Here is an 18,897-nt window from a genome sequence, read left to right on the forward strand (position 1 = left end):
TGGAAAATTTCCAGACTTGGAATGAATTTGAAAATTTTGGAATTTTTTGAATATCTCTTCAATGCAACATCACACAATTCATGGAAATTTTTTTTTAAAACTTGCAATGTCAATCCAATGCATGGATTAATTTTTGAGAATTCTTCAAACTTTGCAATTGTGCGCCAATGCTTGGATGAATGTAGAAAATTTTTAAACTTAGCAACTTTTCTCTAATGCATGGAAATTTTTTTTTTTTTTTTTTTTTTTTGTTTTTTTTTTTTTTTTTTTTTTTTTTTTAAAAAAAAAAAAAAAAACTTGTCAACCTCAATCCAATGCATGGATGGAAAATTTTTAAACTTGGCATGCCATTCCTATGCATCAAAAATTTTTCATGTTATTCCCATGCATTGAAAAATCATTGCAAGCAGCAGCTTCAATTCAAGTCATGCATGGAAAATTTTAAGACTTTGCACATTATTCCAATCTAATGCATGGATGGATTTTTGAAGCTTTGCATGCATGGAAAGAAATTGAAATTTTGCATGGGACAATGCATGGGGAATTTTGAAAATTTTTCAAACATTGCAAATGCATGGAAAAATTTTAAACAGTGCAAGAATTTCAATGCATGGATGATTTTGCGAAAATTTTCAAGAATGTATTACAAATGAGACATTATGCACATGAGTAGCATTCCCAAGATCCGATGAAATTGCTAGGAAGCGATGGAAATTTCCGGGAATGAAAATTAGAGTTGAGAAGGTCTACGAAAAATCAAATTTTTGGCTTTTCTAAACCGTTTCCCAGAAAATTTTGCAAGGCACGAGCAATTTCAAAGAGAAGGAAGCTTGAAAATTGAAAGAATTGCGTCCTTTGTTTCGCTAAATTTAATATCGATAGCTAGACCAAGCTAGAGCAGGCACTAATCCTTATAAATTGGATCCGTCAAGAGGACTTCCTCAACTTTTCGGGTTAGAATTGTGCCGTCAATGCAAGGCTTAAGCCGTTGGCCATTTACCTTGAAGAGTGATCCACTTGCAGGATCATGAAGTTCGATTGCTCCATGAGGAAAGACAGTAGTGACAATGTATGGACCATCCCATCTTGACTGGAGTTTACCGAGAAAGAGTTTCAAGCGGGAATTGAAAAGCCAGACCTTTTGTCCCGGGGCAAAAGACTTTTTGACGATGCGTTTGTCATGAAAAGCTTTAGTCTTGGCCTTGTAAATTTTTGCGCTTTCATACGCGTCATTACGCAATTCCTCAAGTTCATTTAATTGCAACGTACGATTAGAGCCGGCTTGTTTGAGATCAAAATTGAACCTTTTTATGGCCCAATAAGCACGGTGCTCTAATTCTACCGGGAGATGACATGCTTTGCCAAAGACAAGTCGATATGGTGACATGCCAATGGGTGTCTTATAAGCTGTCCGGTAAGCCCAAAGCGCATCGTTTAGCCTTAATGACCAATCTCTGCGGTCCGGTCTAACCGTTTTTTCTAAAATGTGCTTAATCTCCCGGTTAGAAATCTCTACTTGACCACTCGTTTGAGGGTGGTAAGGTGTAGCAACCTTATGAATTACTGAATACTTAGCAAGGACAGATTTGAGATAACGATTTCGGAAATGAGATCCACCATCACTAATGATTGCTCTGGGCGCACCAAAACGACTAAAGATGTGAGACTGAATGAAATGGATCACGACTTTATGATCATCGGTTTTGGTAGCCGCGGCTTCAACCCATTTAGACACATAATCCACCGCTACAAGGATGTACTCATAGCCATAAGAAGATGGAAATGGTCCCATGAAGTCAATCCCCCACACATCAAAAATTTCAACAATTAAAATGTTGGTGAGGGGCATCATGTCTCTTCGGGACATGGATCCAAGTTTTTGACATCGTTCACACGATTTGCAAAAATTGTATGCATCCCAAAACAGGATAGGCCAAAAGAACCTGCTTTGAAGAACTTTGTTAGCGGTCTTTTTGGCACTAAAATGGCCTCCACAAGCAAGAGTATGGCAAAAATTTAGAATGTTTGTGGCCTCGGTTTCAGGAATGCATCGCCGTATGATTTGGTCCGGGCAATACTTGAATAGTTCCGGATCTTCCCAAAAGAAATGCTTGACTTGGGAGAAAAACCGGTCCCTCTCTTGTTTGGACCAATGAGCTGGAATTTTGCCAACCACAAGATAATTGACAATATCCGCAAACCATGGAAGAGTAGAATGTGAAACTTGAAGAAGTTGTTCATCTGGAAAGGAATCACGGATGGCTGCGAATTCTGAAGATTTCTCAATAAGTAAGCGAGAGAGATGATCGGCGACAACATTGTCGGTCCCTTTTTTGTCCCGGATGTCAATGTCAAACTCTTGAAGTAAGAGGATCCATCGAATTAAATGGGGTTTTGTCTCTTTTTTCGTTAACAAATGCCTAAGAGCGGCATGATCTGAAAAGACGATGACCTTGGAGCCAAGAAGATAAGAGCAGAGCCAAGAAGATAAGAGCAAAATTTATCCAAGGCGTACACCACAGCTAGCAATTCTTTTTCAGTGGTGGTGTAGTTCAATTGGGCATCGCAGAGAGTTTTGCTAGCATAATAAATGACATGCGGAAGTTTATCCACACGTTGGCCCAAAACCGCCCCTAATGCATAGTCGGATGCATCACACATGATCTCAAAGGGAAGAGACCAATTAGGGGGTTTCATGATTGGGGCGGAGGAGAGGAGAATACGAAGTTTGATGAAAGCTTCCATGCAAGCGTCATCAAAATTGAACGGAACATCCTTGGCTAAGAGATTACACAAGGGCCGTGAGATTTTGCTAAAATCTTTGATGAAGCGACGATAGAATCCGGCATGGCCAAGAAAAGAACGAATTTGACGGACGGAATTCGGAGGAGGAAGATTAGAGATTAACTCAACTTTTGCCTTATCTACCTCGATTCCCCGCTTAGAAATGACATGTCCTAAAACAATGCCTTCTTGGACCATGAAGTGGCTTTTCTCCCAACTTAGAATGAGATTCTCTTTGCATCTTTGGAGCACAAGAGATAAATTTTTGAGACACGAGTCAAAGGAGGAGCCAAATACGGAAAAATCGTCCATGAAAACTTCCAAGAACCTTTCAACCATATCGGAGAATATGGACATCATGCACCTTTGGAACGTTGCCGGTGCATTGCATAGACCAAAATGCATGCGTCGATAGGCAAAAGTACCAAAGGGACATGTGAATGTTGTTTTCTCTTGATCTTGGGGGGCGATTGCCACTTGGTTATAGCCGGAATAACCATCAAGAAAACAATAGAAGCTTTGGCCGGCTAACCTTTCTAGGATTTGATCAATAAATGGGAGTGGGAAATGATCCTTCCTAGTTGATGAATTGAGTTTACGATAGTCAATGCACACATGCCACCCGGTGGTGGTTCGTTGTGGCACGAGCTCACCCGCTGAATTTTCAACAACGGTGAGCCCGGATTTCTTGAGGACAACTTGTGTGGGGCTCACCCACTTGCTATCAGAGATAGGATAGATGATTCCCGCATCTAGCAATTTGATCACCTCTTTCATGACCACTTCCTTCATATTTGGATTTAACCGGCACTGGACCTCTCTAGTAGGCTTTGCGTCATCCTCCATATGAATGCGGTGCATACAAATGGAGGGGTCAATTCCTTTCAAATCTGCCACTGTCCAACCAATAGCTTCTTTATGTTCTTGGAGCACCGCTAAAAGGTTGGTCTCTTGGTCTTTTTGAAGGTCCGAGGTAATAATGACCGGAAGGGTTTGCTTTGGACCAAGGAGCGGCTTAAGCTCAAGTTGTGGCGGAGATAATAATGATGGGACCAGAGGAGTGGTGGAAAGTTGGGGAAGTGGTTCTTTTGGAATTTTCCAAGGAGGTACATCCATGATAGCACTAATATCAAGCAAGGAATTGACTTCTTGAATGGCTTGATCAACATCAAAGTTTGAGAAGTCAAAATGGGACATGCAAGTTTCAAGAGGATCTTTGCTTAGAATGAAGGGGAGAGCTTCTTCGACCACTTCATCGATGACATCCACAAGAAAACAATCATCCTCATTGGAGGGATGTTGAGTTGCATGAAAGATGTGGAGTTTGACTTGCATGTTTCCAAAAGCAATGTCCATCACCCCGGTTCGGCAATTAATTGATGCATTAGCCGTGGCTAAAAATGGCCTACCAAGGATCACGGGAATGTGCTTTTTTGGGTCATGGACCGGTTCCGTATCAAGAACCACAAAATCTATCGGGAAGTAGAATTTGTCCACTTTGATGATAACGTCCTCGAGAATACCTCGTAGATGCTTGACCGATCTATCGGCAAGCTGCAAAACCACGGAAGTCGGCTTAAGACCTCCCAAACCAAGTTGTAGGTAAACTGAGTATTGAATTAAATTTACACTAGCTCCTAAGTCAAGGAGGGCCCTCTCGATTTTGCTGTCACCAATGACGCAAGAGATTGTGGGGGCACCCGGATCCTTATACTTCGGGGGAGTGCTGTGCTGAATGATAGCACTAACATTTTCAGTCAACCTCACTTTTTTTGGCAAATGATTTTTATAAGTGCGCTTTTGAGTGCAACAATCTTTGAGAAATTTTGCGTAGGGAGGGATTTGCTTGATAGCATCCAAGAGGGGCAAGTTAATCTTCACTTGATTGAAAACTTCCCACATGTCTTGAATTTTACAATTCTTGTTCCCAAAATGTGTCGACTCTTGAAGACGTTGAGGAAACGGAGCTTTTGGCTCATAAGTAGTTTCCACATTTGGGGTGACATGTGTGGGATTTCCGTGAATGGTATTTGGACAAGAATTTGGATTAGAAGAGCTTGAATTTGGATTTTTCAAAGGAGAAACTTCCTCACTTTTGTCTCCATCGACCTTGTTGTCAACCACTCTACCACTCCGAAGGGTGGTGATAGCTTGAACTTGTTCATGAGTCGGCCCACTCGGAGGAGGGGTTTCGTCAATCACATGCATTCCTCTAGGATTTTCAAAAGGTTGAGAGGGAAGCTTGCCCTTGTACTTTTGAAGCAATTGATTTACCGAGTTAGCTATTTGGCCCACTTGATTTTCGAGATTAGCTATGGATTGAGTATAAGAGTGAACCATTTGGAGAGTAGGCTGCAAGGATGTCAAGAGTTGCTTGTTGGCATCCATTATTTGCTTATTTAATGATTCCATCATTTGCTTGTTTGCAGCTACTATCTCGTCAGTTGGACACACAGGAGGTTGATTGGAGACATTTGGATTGTAAGGAGGATGGTAGCTTGAAGAGGCTTGGAAAGGTCTACCTTGATATTGAGAAGAGGGCTGATTTTGCCGCCCTTGGTTTTGGAATTGGGAATTCTGTGGGGCTTGTTGCCGCCACGAGAAATTCGGATGATCTCGCCAACCCGGATTGTAGGTGTTGGAATATGGATTGTTCCCGGGCCGCGAGAACATGGCATTAGCTTGCTCTTGGTTGGGATTGGGAAATTGCTCCGGTGTGGGGCAATCTTCCGAGAGATGGAATGGACTAGTGCATGAAGTACAAACCGAACTTGCCGAATTTTGAGACAATGAAGGAGGAAGATGTGGTGCCATCAATTGGTAGAATTTATGAGCGATGGCGTCCACTTGAGATGATTCCTCCCTTATTGACTTTGGTTGACAAGGGTTGGTGTTGTTTGGAGTGGTTGCGGTCGGAGCCCTATGAGAATTGTGTTGAAGTGAATTTTCACTCAAATTCTCAAGTAAGGTCCAAGCCTCATCCGCATTCTTGGACATGAACATCCCACCACAAGAAGAATCAACCATGAATCTATGGGTTTCGGTCAAGCCAGCATAGAAAGCTTGCACTAATTGCCATTTTGGGATCATATGATGAGGACATTTTCGAAGAAGATCTTGTAGCCTTTCCCAAGTCTCGTGGAGTTGTTCTCCATCAACTTGAGAAAAGCTTAGAATGGAACGCCTCATTTGGTTGGTTTTATTCACCGGATAGTACTTCTTAAGAAATTCTTGTTGCAATTGAGCCCAAGAAGTAATAGAGCAGGGAGCAAGGGAGTTCAACTAATATTTTGCCCTATCCTTTAGGAAGAATGGGAAAAGATGGAGATGAAGTGCATTGTCCGAAAAACCTCTCAACCGGATGGTCGAACAGATTTCAAGGAACTCATCAAGGTGCTTATATGGATCTTCATTATCAAAGCCATGAAATGATGGAAGCATTTGAATGGTACTAGACTTGATCTCAAATTGAGCTGCATCGATGTTTGGCATCACTATACAAGAAAGAGAAGCATAGGTGGTAGGAATGAAATGATCTCTAAGAGTCATTGGTTCTACATTAGGAATTTCAGCCCTTTCATTCCCCGGATTTCCTACGTTATTCCTTATTATATTGAATTCAGTTTCAAGGTCCCTTGTAAGAGTGGGTTCCCTAAGGTTCCGTCTAAGAGTTCTTTCAAGTGAATTTATATCAATAGGCGAGTCAAGTGTGGGAAGAGAGAGTGACCTACGGCCAAACATCAACAATTCACAACAACATCATCGCAACAAATCTTTATCATCAACTCCACATAAGATGTTCCCTTTCTCCTCAATTATCAAGACAGAAAATAAATGGCTATGACAAGGACCGATGCTTGGAATTGAAAATACACAATTGAAAAAGCCTCGACAAGGGCTTGTAATTTATCTACTTCTAAGCTTAACACATGCACGATATTCACAATTTGAAACTAGAAGTCACGAGACTTACCTGGGGTCCTCTAGACTTAAGATTTGCTAGCTATCCCACGGCGAGCTTCGAGTCCCTAGAATCTTACAACACGAAGATGATCAAAACACACAAGGAATATTCACAAGACACAATATGCATAATTAAACTAAATTTAACCCTAGAACTTTGGTCGCTAAACCGTTTGCAGTACCCGGCAACGGCGCCAAAAATTGATCGGTTGGTCAATTAAACATCAACCTTCGCAATAGCACGAATCATTGTAAAATAGGGCTATTGGTCGGGTAAGTCGAACCAGTGGGACTGCACTAATCTATGGCAACCTAAGTGTCTAGAGTCGTTTTAGAGTGATAAGGGGTGTTCATAGAGGGTTTGTTTTGTTTGTCACTAAACTAGGAATTCAAATGTGCATAAAACAATAGTGCTAGTAAATGAGAGTTAGAGATAATAAAAGGGGAAACTAGAGAAGTGAATCCACCTACGCCCTAAATACATGCTAAATCAAGACTAAATTGGGGATAAACACTATATAAGCAATGATCAAGAATTATGTAGCAACACATAGTTGCTTCATAACCAATAAAAAGTTCATGCGATTAAAACAAGAATGGTCTATCAAAAGACAACACATTTGGACTACCTAGACTAGGGTGTAGTATCAAATACATTAACTTAAGCAAAAGACCATCAAGCATTCAATCAAATGATGAAGCACATGAAGGTAAGAATCAAGCATAATCCATCAAAGGAGGTACCTAAGCAATGGAATATCAAGTTTCAAAATCAACATGCCTTGAAAACCATTCATAGTTAATATCTTCATTGTCACTATGAAAATAAAAGCAATAAGACTAATGTAAGAATCATCAAGACAAGCTAAATAACTCACATCAATCATTTAAACATGAATATTCATTACAAGAAGTAATAAGCTCTTAAACTATGAAAAGAGCAAAGTTTATACATTATAATCCCCAAAATAGAACCTAATCTAGAACATGAACAAAAGGGGAGGCTTCATCACCTCCCTAGATGAGGTTTAGTTACCCATGAGTGAGCTAGAAGAAGGAAGAAGCTTGCCCTTTTCCTCCATTTTCGAGCTCCCTTCCTTTTGCTCCAAGAACCCTCTTCTTACTCCTCTTTCTCCCTCCTCTATCTTCTAAAAATGAAAGATAGCAAATGTGTGGCCTTTGGTAGCTTTTTATTCTCCAACACACTTTTTATTCTCCAACACACCCTCTCTCTCTCCTCCAAGGAACACCTCCAACCACTTCATAAAGAAGGAAGATGGCATTGAGGAAACCAATGTGCAAGTGGCTGAAATTGAGCCATTTCCGAGTGCAATCTGCCTGATTTTCGAGCACTCGAAAAGTGATCTCGAGCACTCTAACTTAGTGCAATGTGCAACATGTTCCTCTTGCTCAGCGCTGACCTATTTTGGGAAAACTGCTATAACTTTGTGCCCCGAACTCTGAATGATGATCTGTTTGAAGATTTGGAGAGCTGATTCAGTGCTTTAAAAACTTCATGTTTTGATGAAGACCCAATTCTCCAGTCTGGTTGGTCGAAAATGGGGAGAGAGGCAGTACTTTAGTGCTGCCAGGCAGTTCTGCGCACCTCTGTTACGAAGATCATAACTCTCTGCTCCGAACTCCGAATGATGAACCACTTGAAGATTTGGAAATCTGATTCAGAGATCTAAATCTTTCATGTTATGATGGAAGTCTAGTTCTTGAGTTTACTAGGTCGAAAATGGCGACAAATGTCAGGATCACTGCTGCCAGAAATTCAGAAATGGCATCCTTTTTGTTCAAAATTCCACAAGGCATCATTTTTGCTTCCTTTTTGCACTTTAACCTGAAAATGCATAAAAACATGCAAATGGAATTAATCTACATAAAATAATTAATAACTGGACTTTGTTAATGTAATTTAGGGCGCTTGAATATACAATATTCGGCGCTTATCAGTCACATAATAGGTACCTTTCGTGAGATATTTTCATTCAAAGATTTAATATTTAGTCATTACAACACGATTCGCGACTTCATAGGTAACTCGAATAAGTTAATCTCTAAACTATCATTTTATTTTAGAGATTCAATCTTTTTACATTAAAAAGGACTAGTGACATACTAGGTTCCTTTATTGGGATATTTTTCTTTACTCTGTAAAATACTCTACGGGACGTCAAATGGAACTCGAATAAGTTTAACTCAAAAACCATATTTTCTTTAAAAGATTCAATCCTTATACATTGAAAATATTTAGAGACATATAAGGTACCTTTATTGAGATACTTTCATTTAAAGATTCAACATATACTCATTAAAACACTCTTCGCCTCTTCTACGTAACACGAATAATTTTAAATTAAAACTCTTGTTTTGTTTCAAAGATTTAATCTATATGCATTAAAAAGATTTAATGACATAAAATGTACTTTTATTGAGATATTTTCAATTAAAGATTCAATCTTTACTCATTAAAACACTCTTCACCACTTCATAACTAACTCAAATAAGTTTAAATCAATACTCTTATTTTCTTTCAAAGATTCAATCTTTATACATTAAAAAGGTCTAGTCACATAATAGGTTCCTTTGTTGAGATATTTTGATTCAAATATTTAATATTTAGTCAATACAACGCGATTCGCGACTTTATACGTAACTCGAATAAGTTAATTTCTAAACTATCATGTTTTTTCAGAGATTCAATCTTTTTACATTAAAAAGGTCTAGTGACATACTAGGTACCTTTATTAAGGTATTTTCGTTCAAAGATTCATTCTTTACTCTGTAAAACACTCTACGGGACGTCAAAGAGAACTCGAATAAGTTTAACTAAAAAACCTCATTTTCTTTCAAAGATTCAATCTTTATACATTGAAAAGGTCTAGTGACATAAAAGGTACCTTTATTGAGGCACTTTCATTTAAAGATTCAACATATACTCATTAAAACACTCTTTGCGACTACTAGATAACTCGAATAATTTTAACTTCAAACTCTTGTTTTGTTTCAAAGATTCAATCTATATGCATTAAAAAGGTTTAATGACATAAAAGTTACTTTTATTGAGATATTTTCAATCAAAGATTCGATCTTTACTCTTTAAAACACTCTTTGCCACTTCATAGGTAACTCGAATAAGTTTAAATCAATTCTCTTTTTTTCTTTCAAAGATTCAACGTTTGTACATTAAAAAGGTCTAGTAACATAATAGATACCTTTATTGAGGTATTTTCATTCAAAGATTCTATTTTTACTCACTAAAACACTCTTCGGGACGTCAAAAGGAACTCGAATAAGTTTCATTCAAAACTCTCATTTTCTTTCAAAGATTCAATCTGTATACATTAAAAAGATTTAGTCATATAATAGGTTCCTTTATTGAGGTATTTTCATTCAAAGATTTAATCTTTAGTCATTAAAAAACGCCTCGCGACTTCATAAGTAACTTGAATAAGTTAATCTCAAAACTCTCGTTTTCTTTCAAAGATTTAATCTTTTTATATTCAAAAGGTCTAGTGACATATTAGGTACCTTTACTGAGCTATTTTCATTCAAAGATTCAATCTAAACTCTGTAAAACACTCTCCGGGACGTCAAAGAGAACTCGAATAAGTTTCACTCAAAACTCTTATTGTCTTTAAAAGATTCAATCTTTATACATTAAAAAGGTCTAGTCACATAATAGGTTCCTTTGTTGAGATATTTTCATTCAAAGATTTAATATTTAGTCATTACAACACGATTCGGAACATCATAGGTAACTTAAATAAGTTATTCTCTAAACTATCATTTTTTTTCAGAGATTCAATCTTTTTACATTAAAAAGGTCTAGTGACATACTAAGTACCTTTATTAAGGTATTTTCATTCAAAGATTCAATCTTTACTCTGAAAAACACTCTACGGGACGTCAAAGGAACTCGAATAAGTTTAACTCAAAAACCTCATTTTCTTTCAAAGATTCAATCTTTATGCATTAAAAAGGTCTAGTGACATAAAAGGTACCTTTATTGAGGTACTTTCATTTAAAGATTCAACATATACTCATACACTCTTCGCGACGACTAGGTAACACGAATAATTTTAAATTCAAACTTTTGTTTTGTTTAAAAGATTCAATCTGTATGCATTAAAAAGGTTTAATGACATAAAAGGTACTTTTATTGAGATATTTTCAATCAAATATTCAATCTTTACTCATTAAAACACTCTTCGCTACTTCATAGGTAACTCGAATAAGTTTAAATCAATACTCTTATTTTTTTTCACAGATTCAACGTTTATACATTAAAAAGGTCTAGTAACATAATAGGTACCTTTATTGAGATATTTTCATATTTAGATTCTATTTTTACTCATTAAAACACTCTTCGAGACGTCAAAAGAACTCGAATCAGTTTCATTCAAAACTCTCAATTTCTTTCAAAGATTCAATCTGTATAAATTAAAAAGGTTTAGTCATACAATAGGTTCCTTTATTGAGGTATTTTCATTCAAAGATTTAATCTTTAGTCATTAAAACACGCCTCGCGACTTCATAGGTAACTCGAATAAGTTAATCACAAAACTCTTATTTTCTTTCAAAGATTCAATCTTTTTACATTAAAAAGGTCTAGTGACATACTTGGTACCTTTACTGAGGTATTTCCATTCAAAGATTCAATCTATACTCTGTAAAACACTCTTCGGGACGTCAAAGGGAACTCGAATAAGTTTCACTCAAAACTCTCATTTTCTTTAAAAGATTCAATCTTTGTATATTAAAAAGGTCTAGTTACATAATAGGTATCATTGTTGAGATATTTTCATTCAAAGATTTAATATTTAGTCATTACTGCACGATTCGCGGCTTCATAGGTAACTCGAATATGTTAATCTCTAAACTATCATTTTTTTTTTCAGAGATTCAATGTTTTTACATGAAAAAGGTCTAGTGACATACTAGGTACCTTTATTAAGGTATTTTCGTTTAAAGATTCAATCTTTACTCTGTAAAACACTCTACGGGACGTGAAAGGGAACTCGAATAAGTTTAACTCAAAAACCACATTTTCTTTCAAAGATTCAATTTTTATACATTGAAAAGGTCTAGTGACATAAAAGGTACCTTTATTGAGGTAATTTCATTTAAAGATTCAACATATACTCATTAAAACACTCTTCGCGACTTCTAGGTAACACGAATAATTTTAAATTCAAACTCTTGTTTTGTTTCAAAGATTCGATCTATATGCATTAAAAAGATTTAGTGACATAAAAGGTACTTTTTTGAGATATTTTCAGTCAAAGATTTGATCTTTACTCATTAAAACACTCTTCGCCACTTCATAACTAACTCGAATAAGTTTAAATCAATCCTCTTATTTTCTTTCAAAGATTCAACTTTTATACATTAGAATGGTCAAGTAACATAATAGGTACCTTTATTGAGGTATTTTCAATCAAAGATTCTATTTTTACTCATTAAAATACTATTCGGGACGTCAAAAGGAACTCGAATAAGTTTCATTCAAAACTCTCATTTTCTTTCAAATATTCAATCTGTATACATTAAAAAGGTTTAGTCATATAACAGGTTCCTTTATTGAGGTATTTTCATTCAAAGATTTAATCTTTAGTTATTAAAACACGCTTCACGACTTCATAGGTAACTCGAATAAGTTAATCTCAAAACTCTCATTTTCTTTCAAAGATTCAATCTTTTTACCTTAAAATGGTCTTGTGACATACTAGGTACCTTTTTTGAGTTATTTTCATTCAAAGATTCAATCTATACTCTTTAAAACACTCTTTGGGACGTCGAAGGGAACTCGAATAAGTTCCACTCAAAACACTCATTTTCTTTAAAAGATTCAATCTTTATACACTAAAAAGGTCTAGTCACATAATAGGTTTCCTTTGTCGAGATATTTTCATTCAATGATTTAACCTTTAGTCATTACAACACGATTTACGACTTCATAGGTAACTCGAATAAGTCAATCTCTAAACTATCATTTTATTTCAGAGATTCAATCATTTTACATTAAAATGGTCTAGTGACATACTAGGTACCTTTATTAAGGTATTTTCATTTAAAGATTCAAACTTTACTCTGTAAAACACTCTACGGGACGTCAAAGGAAACTCGAATAAGTTTAACTCAAAAACCTCATTTTCTTTCAAAGATTCAATCTTTATACACTGAAAAGGACTAGTGACATAAAAGGTACCTTTATTGAGGTACTTTCATTTAAAGATTCAACATATACTCATTAAAAAACTCTTCGCGACTACTCGGTAACACGAATAATTTTAAATTCAAACTCTGGTTTTGTTTCAAAGATTCAATCTATATGCATTTAAAAGGTTTAATTACATAAAAGGTACATTTAATGAGATATTTTGATTCAAAGATTCAATCTTTACTCATTAAAAGACTCTTCACCACTTCATAAGTAACTCGAATAAGTTTAAACCAATACTCTTATTTTCTTTAAAAGATTCAACGCTTATACATTAAAAAGGTCTAGTAACATAAGCGGTACCTTTATTGAGGTATTTTAATTCAAAGATTCTATTTTAATTATTAAAACACTCTTCGGGACGTCAAAAGGAACTCGAATAAGTTTCATTCAAAACTCTCATTTTCTTTCAAAGATTCAATCTGTATATATTAAAAAGGTTTAGTCATACAATAGGTTCCTTTATTGAGGTATTTTCATTCAAAGATTTAATCTTTAGTCATTAAAACACGCGTTCCGACTTCATAGGTAACTCGAATAAGTTAATCTCAAAACTCTTATTTTCTTTCAAAGATTCAATTTTTTTACATTAAAAAGGTCTTGTGACATACTAGGTACCTTTACTGAGGTATTTTCATTCAAAGATTCAATCTATACTCTGTAAAACACTCTTCAGAACTTCAAAGGGAACTCGAATAAGTTTCACTCAAAACTCTAATTTTCTTTAAAAGATTCAATCTTTATACATTAAAAAGGTCTAGTTACATAATAGGTATCTTTGTTGAGATATTTTCAGTCAATGATTTAATATTTAGTCATTACAACATGATTTGCGACTTCATAGGTAACTCGAATAAGTCAATCTCTAAACTATCATTTTATTTCAGAAATTCGATCTTTTTACATTAAAAAGGTCTAGTGACATACTAGGTACCTTTATTAAGGTATTTTCATTCAAAGATTCAATCTTTACTCTGTAAAACACTCTGCGGGAATTCAAAGGTAACTCTAATACGTTTAACTCAAAAACCACATTTTCTTTCAAAGATTCAATCTTTATACATTGAAAAGGTCTAGTGACATAAAAGGTACCTTTATTGAGGTACTTTCATTTAAAGATTCAACATATACTCATTAAAACACTTTTCGCGACCTCTAGGTAACACGAATAATTTTAAATTAAAACTCTTGTTTTGTTTCAAAGATTCAATCTATATGCATTAAAAAGATTTAGTGACATAAAAGGTACTTTTATTGAGATATTTTCAATCAGAGATTCGATCTTTACTCATAAAAATACTCTTCGCCACTTCATAACTAACTCGATTAAGTTTAAGTGAATCCTCTTATTTTCTTTCAAAAATTCAACTTTTATACATTAAAATGGTCTAGTAACATAATAGGTACCTTTATTGAGGTATTTTCATTCAAAGATTTTATTTTTACTCATTAAAACACTCTTCGGGACGTCAAAAGGAACTCGAATAAGTTTCATTTAAAACTTTAATTTTTTTCAAAGATTCAATCTCTGTACATTAAAAAGGTTTAGTCATATAATGGGTTCCTTTATTGAGGTATTTTCATTCAAAGATTTAATTTTTAGTCATTAAAACACGCCTCGCAACTTCATAGATAACTCGAATAAGTTAATCTCAAAACTCTTATTTTCTTTCAAAGATTCAATCTTTTTACATTAAAAAGGTCTAGTGACATACTTGGTACCTTTACTGAGGTATTTTCATTCAAAGATTCAATCTATACTCTGTAAAACACTCTTCGGGACGTCAAAGGGAACTCGAATAAGTTTCACTCAAAACTCTCATTTTCTTTAAAAGATTCAATCTTTATACATTAAAAAGGTCTAGTCACATAATAGGTACCTTTGTTGAGATATTTTTAATCAAAGAATTAATATTTAGTCATTACAGCACGATTCGCGGCTTCATAGGTAACTCGAATAAGTTAATCTCTAAACTATCATTTTTTTTCCAAAGATTCAATCTTTTTACATTAAAAAGGTCTAGTGACATACTAGGTACCTTTACTAAGATATTTTCATTCAAACATTCAATCTATACTCTGTAAAACACTCTACGGGACGTCAAAGGGAACTCGAATAAGTTTAACTCAAAAACCACAATTTCTTTCAAAGATTCAATCTTTATGCATTGAAAAGGTTTAGTGACATAAAAGGTACCTTTATTGAGATACTTTCATTTAAAGATTCAACATATACTCATTAAAACACTCTTTGCAACTTCTAGGTAACACGAATAATTGTAAATTCAAATTCTTGTTTTGTTTCAAAGATTCAATCTATATGCATTAAAAAGATTTAGTAACATAAAAGGTACTTTTATTGAGATATTTTCAATCAAAGATTCGATCTTTACTCATTCAAACACTCTTCGCCACTTCATAACTAACTCGAATAAGTTTAAATCAATCCTCTTATTTTCTTTCAAAGATTCAACTTTTATACATTAAAATGGTCCAGTAACTAGTAGGTATCTTTATTGAGGTATTTTCATTCAAAGATTCTATTTTTACTCATTAAAACACTCTTCGGGACGTCAAAAGGAACTCGAATAAGTTTCATTCAAAACTCTCCTTTTCTTTCAAAGATTCAATCTGTATACATTGAAAAGGTTTACTCATATAATAGGTTACTTTATTGAGGTATTTTTATTCAAAGATTTAATTTTTAGTCATTAAAACACACTTCACGACTTCATAGGTAACTCGAATAAGTTAATCCCAAAACTCTCATTTTCTTTCAAAGATTCAATCTTTTTACATAAAAAAGGTCTTGTGACATACTAGGTACATTTACTTAGGTATTTTCATTCAAAGACTCAATCTATACTCTATAAAACACTTTTCAGGACGACAAAGAGAATTCGAATAAGTTTCACTCAAAACTCTCATTTTCTTTAAAAGATTCAATATTTATACATTAAAAAGGTCTAGTCACATAATAGGTTCCTTTGTTGAGATATTTTCATTCAATGATTTAATATTTAGTCATTACAACACGATTTGCGACTTCATAGGTAAATCGAATAAGTCAATCTCTAAACTATCATTTTATTTCAGAAATTCAATCTTTTTACATTAAAAAGGTCTAGTGACATACTAGGTACCTTTATTAAGGTATTTTCATTCAAAGATTCAATCTTTACTCTGTAAAACACTCTACGGGACGTCGAAGGGAATTCGAATAAGTTTAACTCAAAAACCTCATTTTCTTTCAAAGATTCAATCTTTATACATTGAAAAGGTCTAGTGACAAAAAAGACACCTTTATTGAGGTACTTTCATTTAAAGATTCAACATATACTCATTAAAAAACTCTTCGCGACTACTGGGTAACACGAATAATTTTAAATTCAAACTTTTGTTTTGTTTCAAAGATTCAATCTATATGCATTAAAAAGGTTTAATGACATAAAAAGTACTATTATTGAGATATTTTCATTCAAAGATTCGATCTTTACACATTAAAACACTCTTCGCCACTTCATAAGTAACTCGAATAAGTTTAAATTAATACTCTTATTTTCTTTAAAAAAATTTACGTTTGTACATTAAAAAGATATAGTAAAGTAAGCGGTACCTTTATTGAGGTATTTTCATTCAAAGATTCTATTTTAATCATTAAAACACTCTTCGGGACGTCGAAAAGGAACTCGAATAAGTTTCATTCAAAACTCTCATTTTCTTTCGAAAATTCAATCTGTATACATTAAAAAGGTTTAGTCGTACAACAGGTTCCTTTATTGAGGTATTTTCATTCAAAGATTTAATCTTTAGTCATTAAAACACGCCTCGCGATTTCATAGGTAACTCGAATAAGTTAATCTCAAAATTCTCATTTTCGTTCAAAGATTCAATCTTTTTACATTAAAAAGGTTTAGTAACATAATAGGTTCCTTTGTTGAGATATTTTCATTCAAAGATTTAGTATTTAGTCATTACAACACGATTCGCGACTTCATTGGTAAATCATATAAGTTAATCTCTAAACTATCATTTTATTTGAAAGATTCAATCTTTTTACATTAAAAAGTCTAGTGACATACTAGGTACCTTTACTGAGGTATCTTAATTCAAAGATTCAATCTATACTCTGTAAAACACTCTTCGGGACGTCAAAGGGAACTCGAATAAGTTTCACTCAAAACTCTCAATTTCTTTAAAAGATTCAATCTTTATACATTAAAAAGGTCTAGTCACATAATAGGTTCCTTTGTTGAGATATTTTCATTCAAAGATTTTATATTTAGTCATTACAACACGATTCGGGACTTCATAGGTAACTCGAATAAGTTAATCTCTAAACTATCATTTTTTTTTCATTCAAAGATTCAAAACTCTCATTTTCTTTCAAAGATTCAATCTGTATACATTCAAAAGATTTAGTTATATAATAAGTTCCTTTATTGAGGTATTTTCATCCAAAAAATTAATCTTTAGTCATTAAAACATGCCTCGCGACTTCATAGGTAACTCGAATAAGTTAATCTCAAAATTCTCATTTTCTTTCAAAGATTCAATCTTTTTATATTAAAAAGGTCTAGTGACATACTAGGTACCTTTACTGAGGTATTTTCATTCAAAGATTCAATCTATACTCTGTAAAACACTCTTCGGGACGTCAAAGGGAACTCGAATCAGTTTCACTCAAAACTCTCATATTCTTTAAAAGATTCAATCTTTATACATTACAAAGGTCTAGTCACATAATAGGTTCCTTTGTTGAGATATTTTCATTCAAAGATTTAATATTTAGTCATTACAACAAGATTTGCGACTTCATTGGTAACTCGAATAAGTCAATCTCTAAACTATCATTTTATTTCAGAGATTCAATCTTTTTACATTAAAAAGCTCTAGTGACATACTAGGTACCTTTATTCAGGTATTTTCATTCAAAGATTCAAACTTTACTCTGTAAAACACTCTACGGGACGTCAAAGAGAACTCGAATAAGTTTAACTCCAAAACCTCATTTTCTTTCAAAGATTCAATCTTTATACATTGAAAAGGTCTAGTGACATAAAAGGTACCTTTATTGAGGTACTTTCATTTAAAGATTCAATATATACTCATTAAAACACTCTTTGCGACTACTCGGTAACACGAATAATTTTAAATTCAAACTCTTGTTTTGTTTCAAAGATTCAATCTATATGCTTTAAAAAGGTTTAATGACATAAAAGGTACTTTTATTATTATATTTTCATTCAAAGATTTGATCTTTACTCATTAAAATACTCTTCGCCACTTCATAGGTAACTCGAATAAGTTTAAATCAATACTCTTATTTTCTTTCAAAGATTCAACGTTTATAAATTAAAAAGGTCTAGTAACATAATATGTACCTGTATTGAGGTAATTTCATTCAGCGATACTATTTTTACTTATTAAAACACTCTTCGTGATGTTAAAAGGAACTCGAATAAGTTTCGTTCAAAACTCTCATTTTCTATAAAAGATTCAATTTATATACATTAAAAAGGTTTAGTCATATAATAGGTTCCTTTATTAAGGTATTTTCATTCAAAGATTTAATCATTAGTCATTAAAACACGCCTCGCGACTTCATAGGTAACTCGAATAAGTGAATCTCAAAACACTTATTTTCTTTCAAAGATTCAATCTTTTTACATTAAAAAGGTCTAGCGACATACTAGGTACCTTTGCTGAGGTATTTTCATTCAAAGATTCAATCTATACTCTGTCAAAGGGAACTCGAATAAGTTTTACTCAAAACTCTCATTTTTTTTTTAAAAGATTCAATCTTTATACATTAAAAAGGTCTAGTCACATAATAGGTTCCTTTGTTGAGATATTTTTATTCAAAGATTTAATATTTAGTCATTACAACACGATTCGGGACTTCATAAGTAACTCGAATA

General features: G+C 34.0%; 1 protein-coding gene across 1 annotated transcript; it reads right to left on the bottom strand.

Moving 5' to 3' along the window:
* Positions 1 to 1,522: 1,522 nt before the first annotated feature.
* LOC132268324 (uncharacterized) lies at positions 1,523 to 3,582 on the bottom strand (the record flags this gene model as incomplete). Its single annotated transcript, XM_059769179.1, has 4 exons — positions 1,523 to 1,746; positions 1,981 to 2,358; positions 2,580 to 2,775; positions 3,499 to 3,582. Coding segments are annotated over 4 exons (882 nt in total), but the record flags the coding sequence as incomplete, so codon positions are not given.
* Between the last annotated feature and the right edge of the window lie 15,315 nt (positions 3,583 to 18,897).

The sequence above is a fragment of the Cornus florida genome, unplaced genomic scaffold, assembly GCF_030987335.1.
Source record: "Cornus florida cultivar Cherokee Brave unplaced genomic scaffold, ASM3098733v1 CherokeeBrave_3.0.0_Hap2_Chr08, whole genome shotgun sequence".
Classification (NCBI taxonomy): Eukaryota; Viridiplantae; Streptophyta; class Magnoliopsida; order Cornales; family Cornaceae; genus Cornus; species Cornus florida.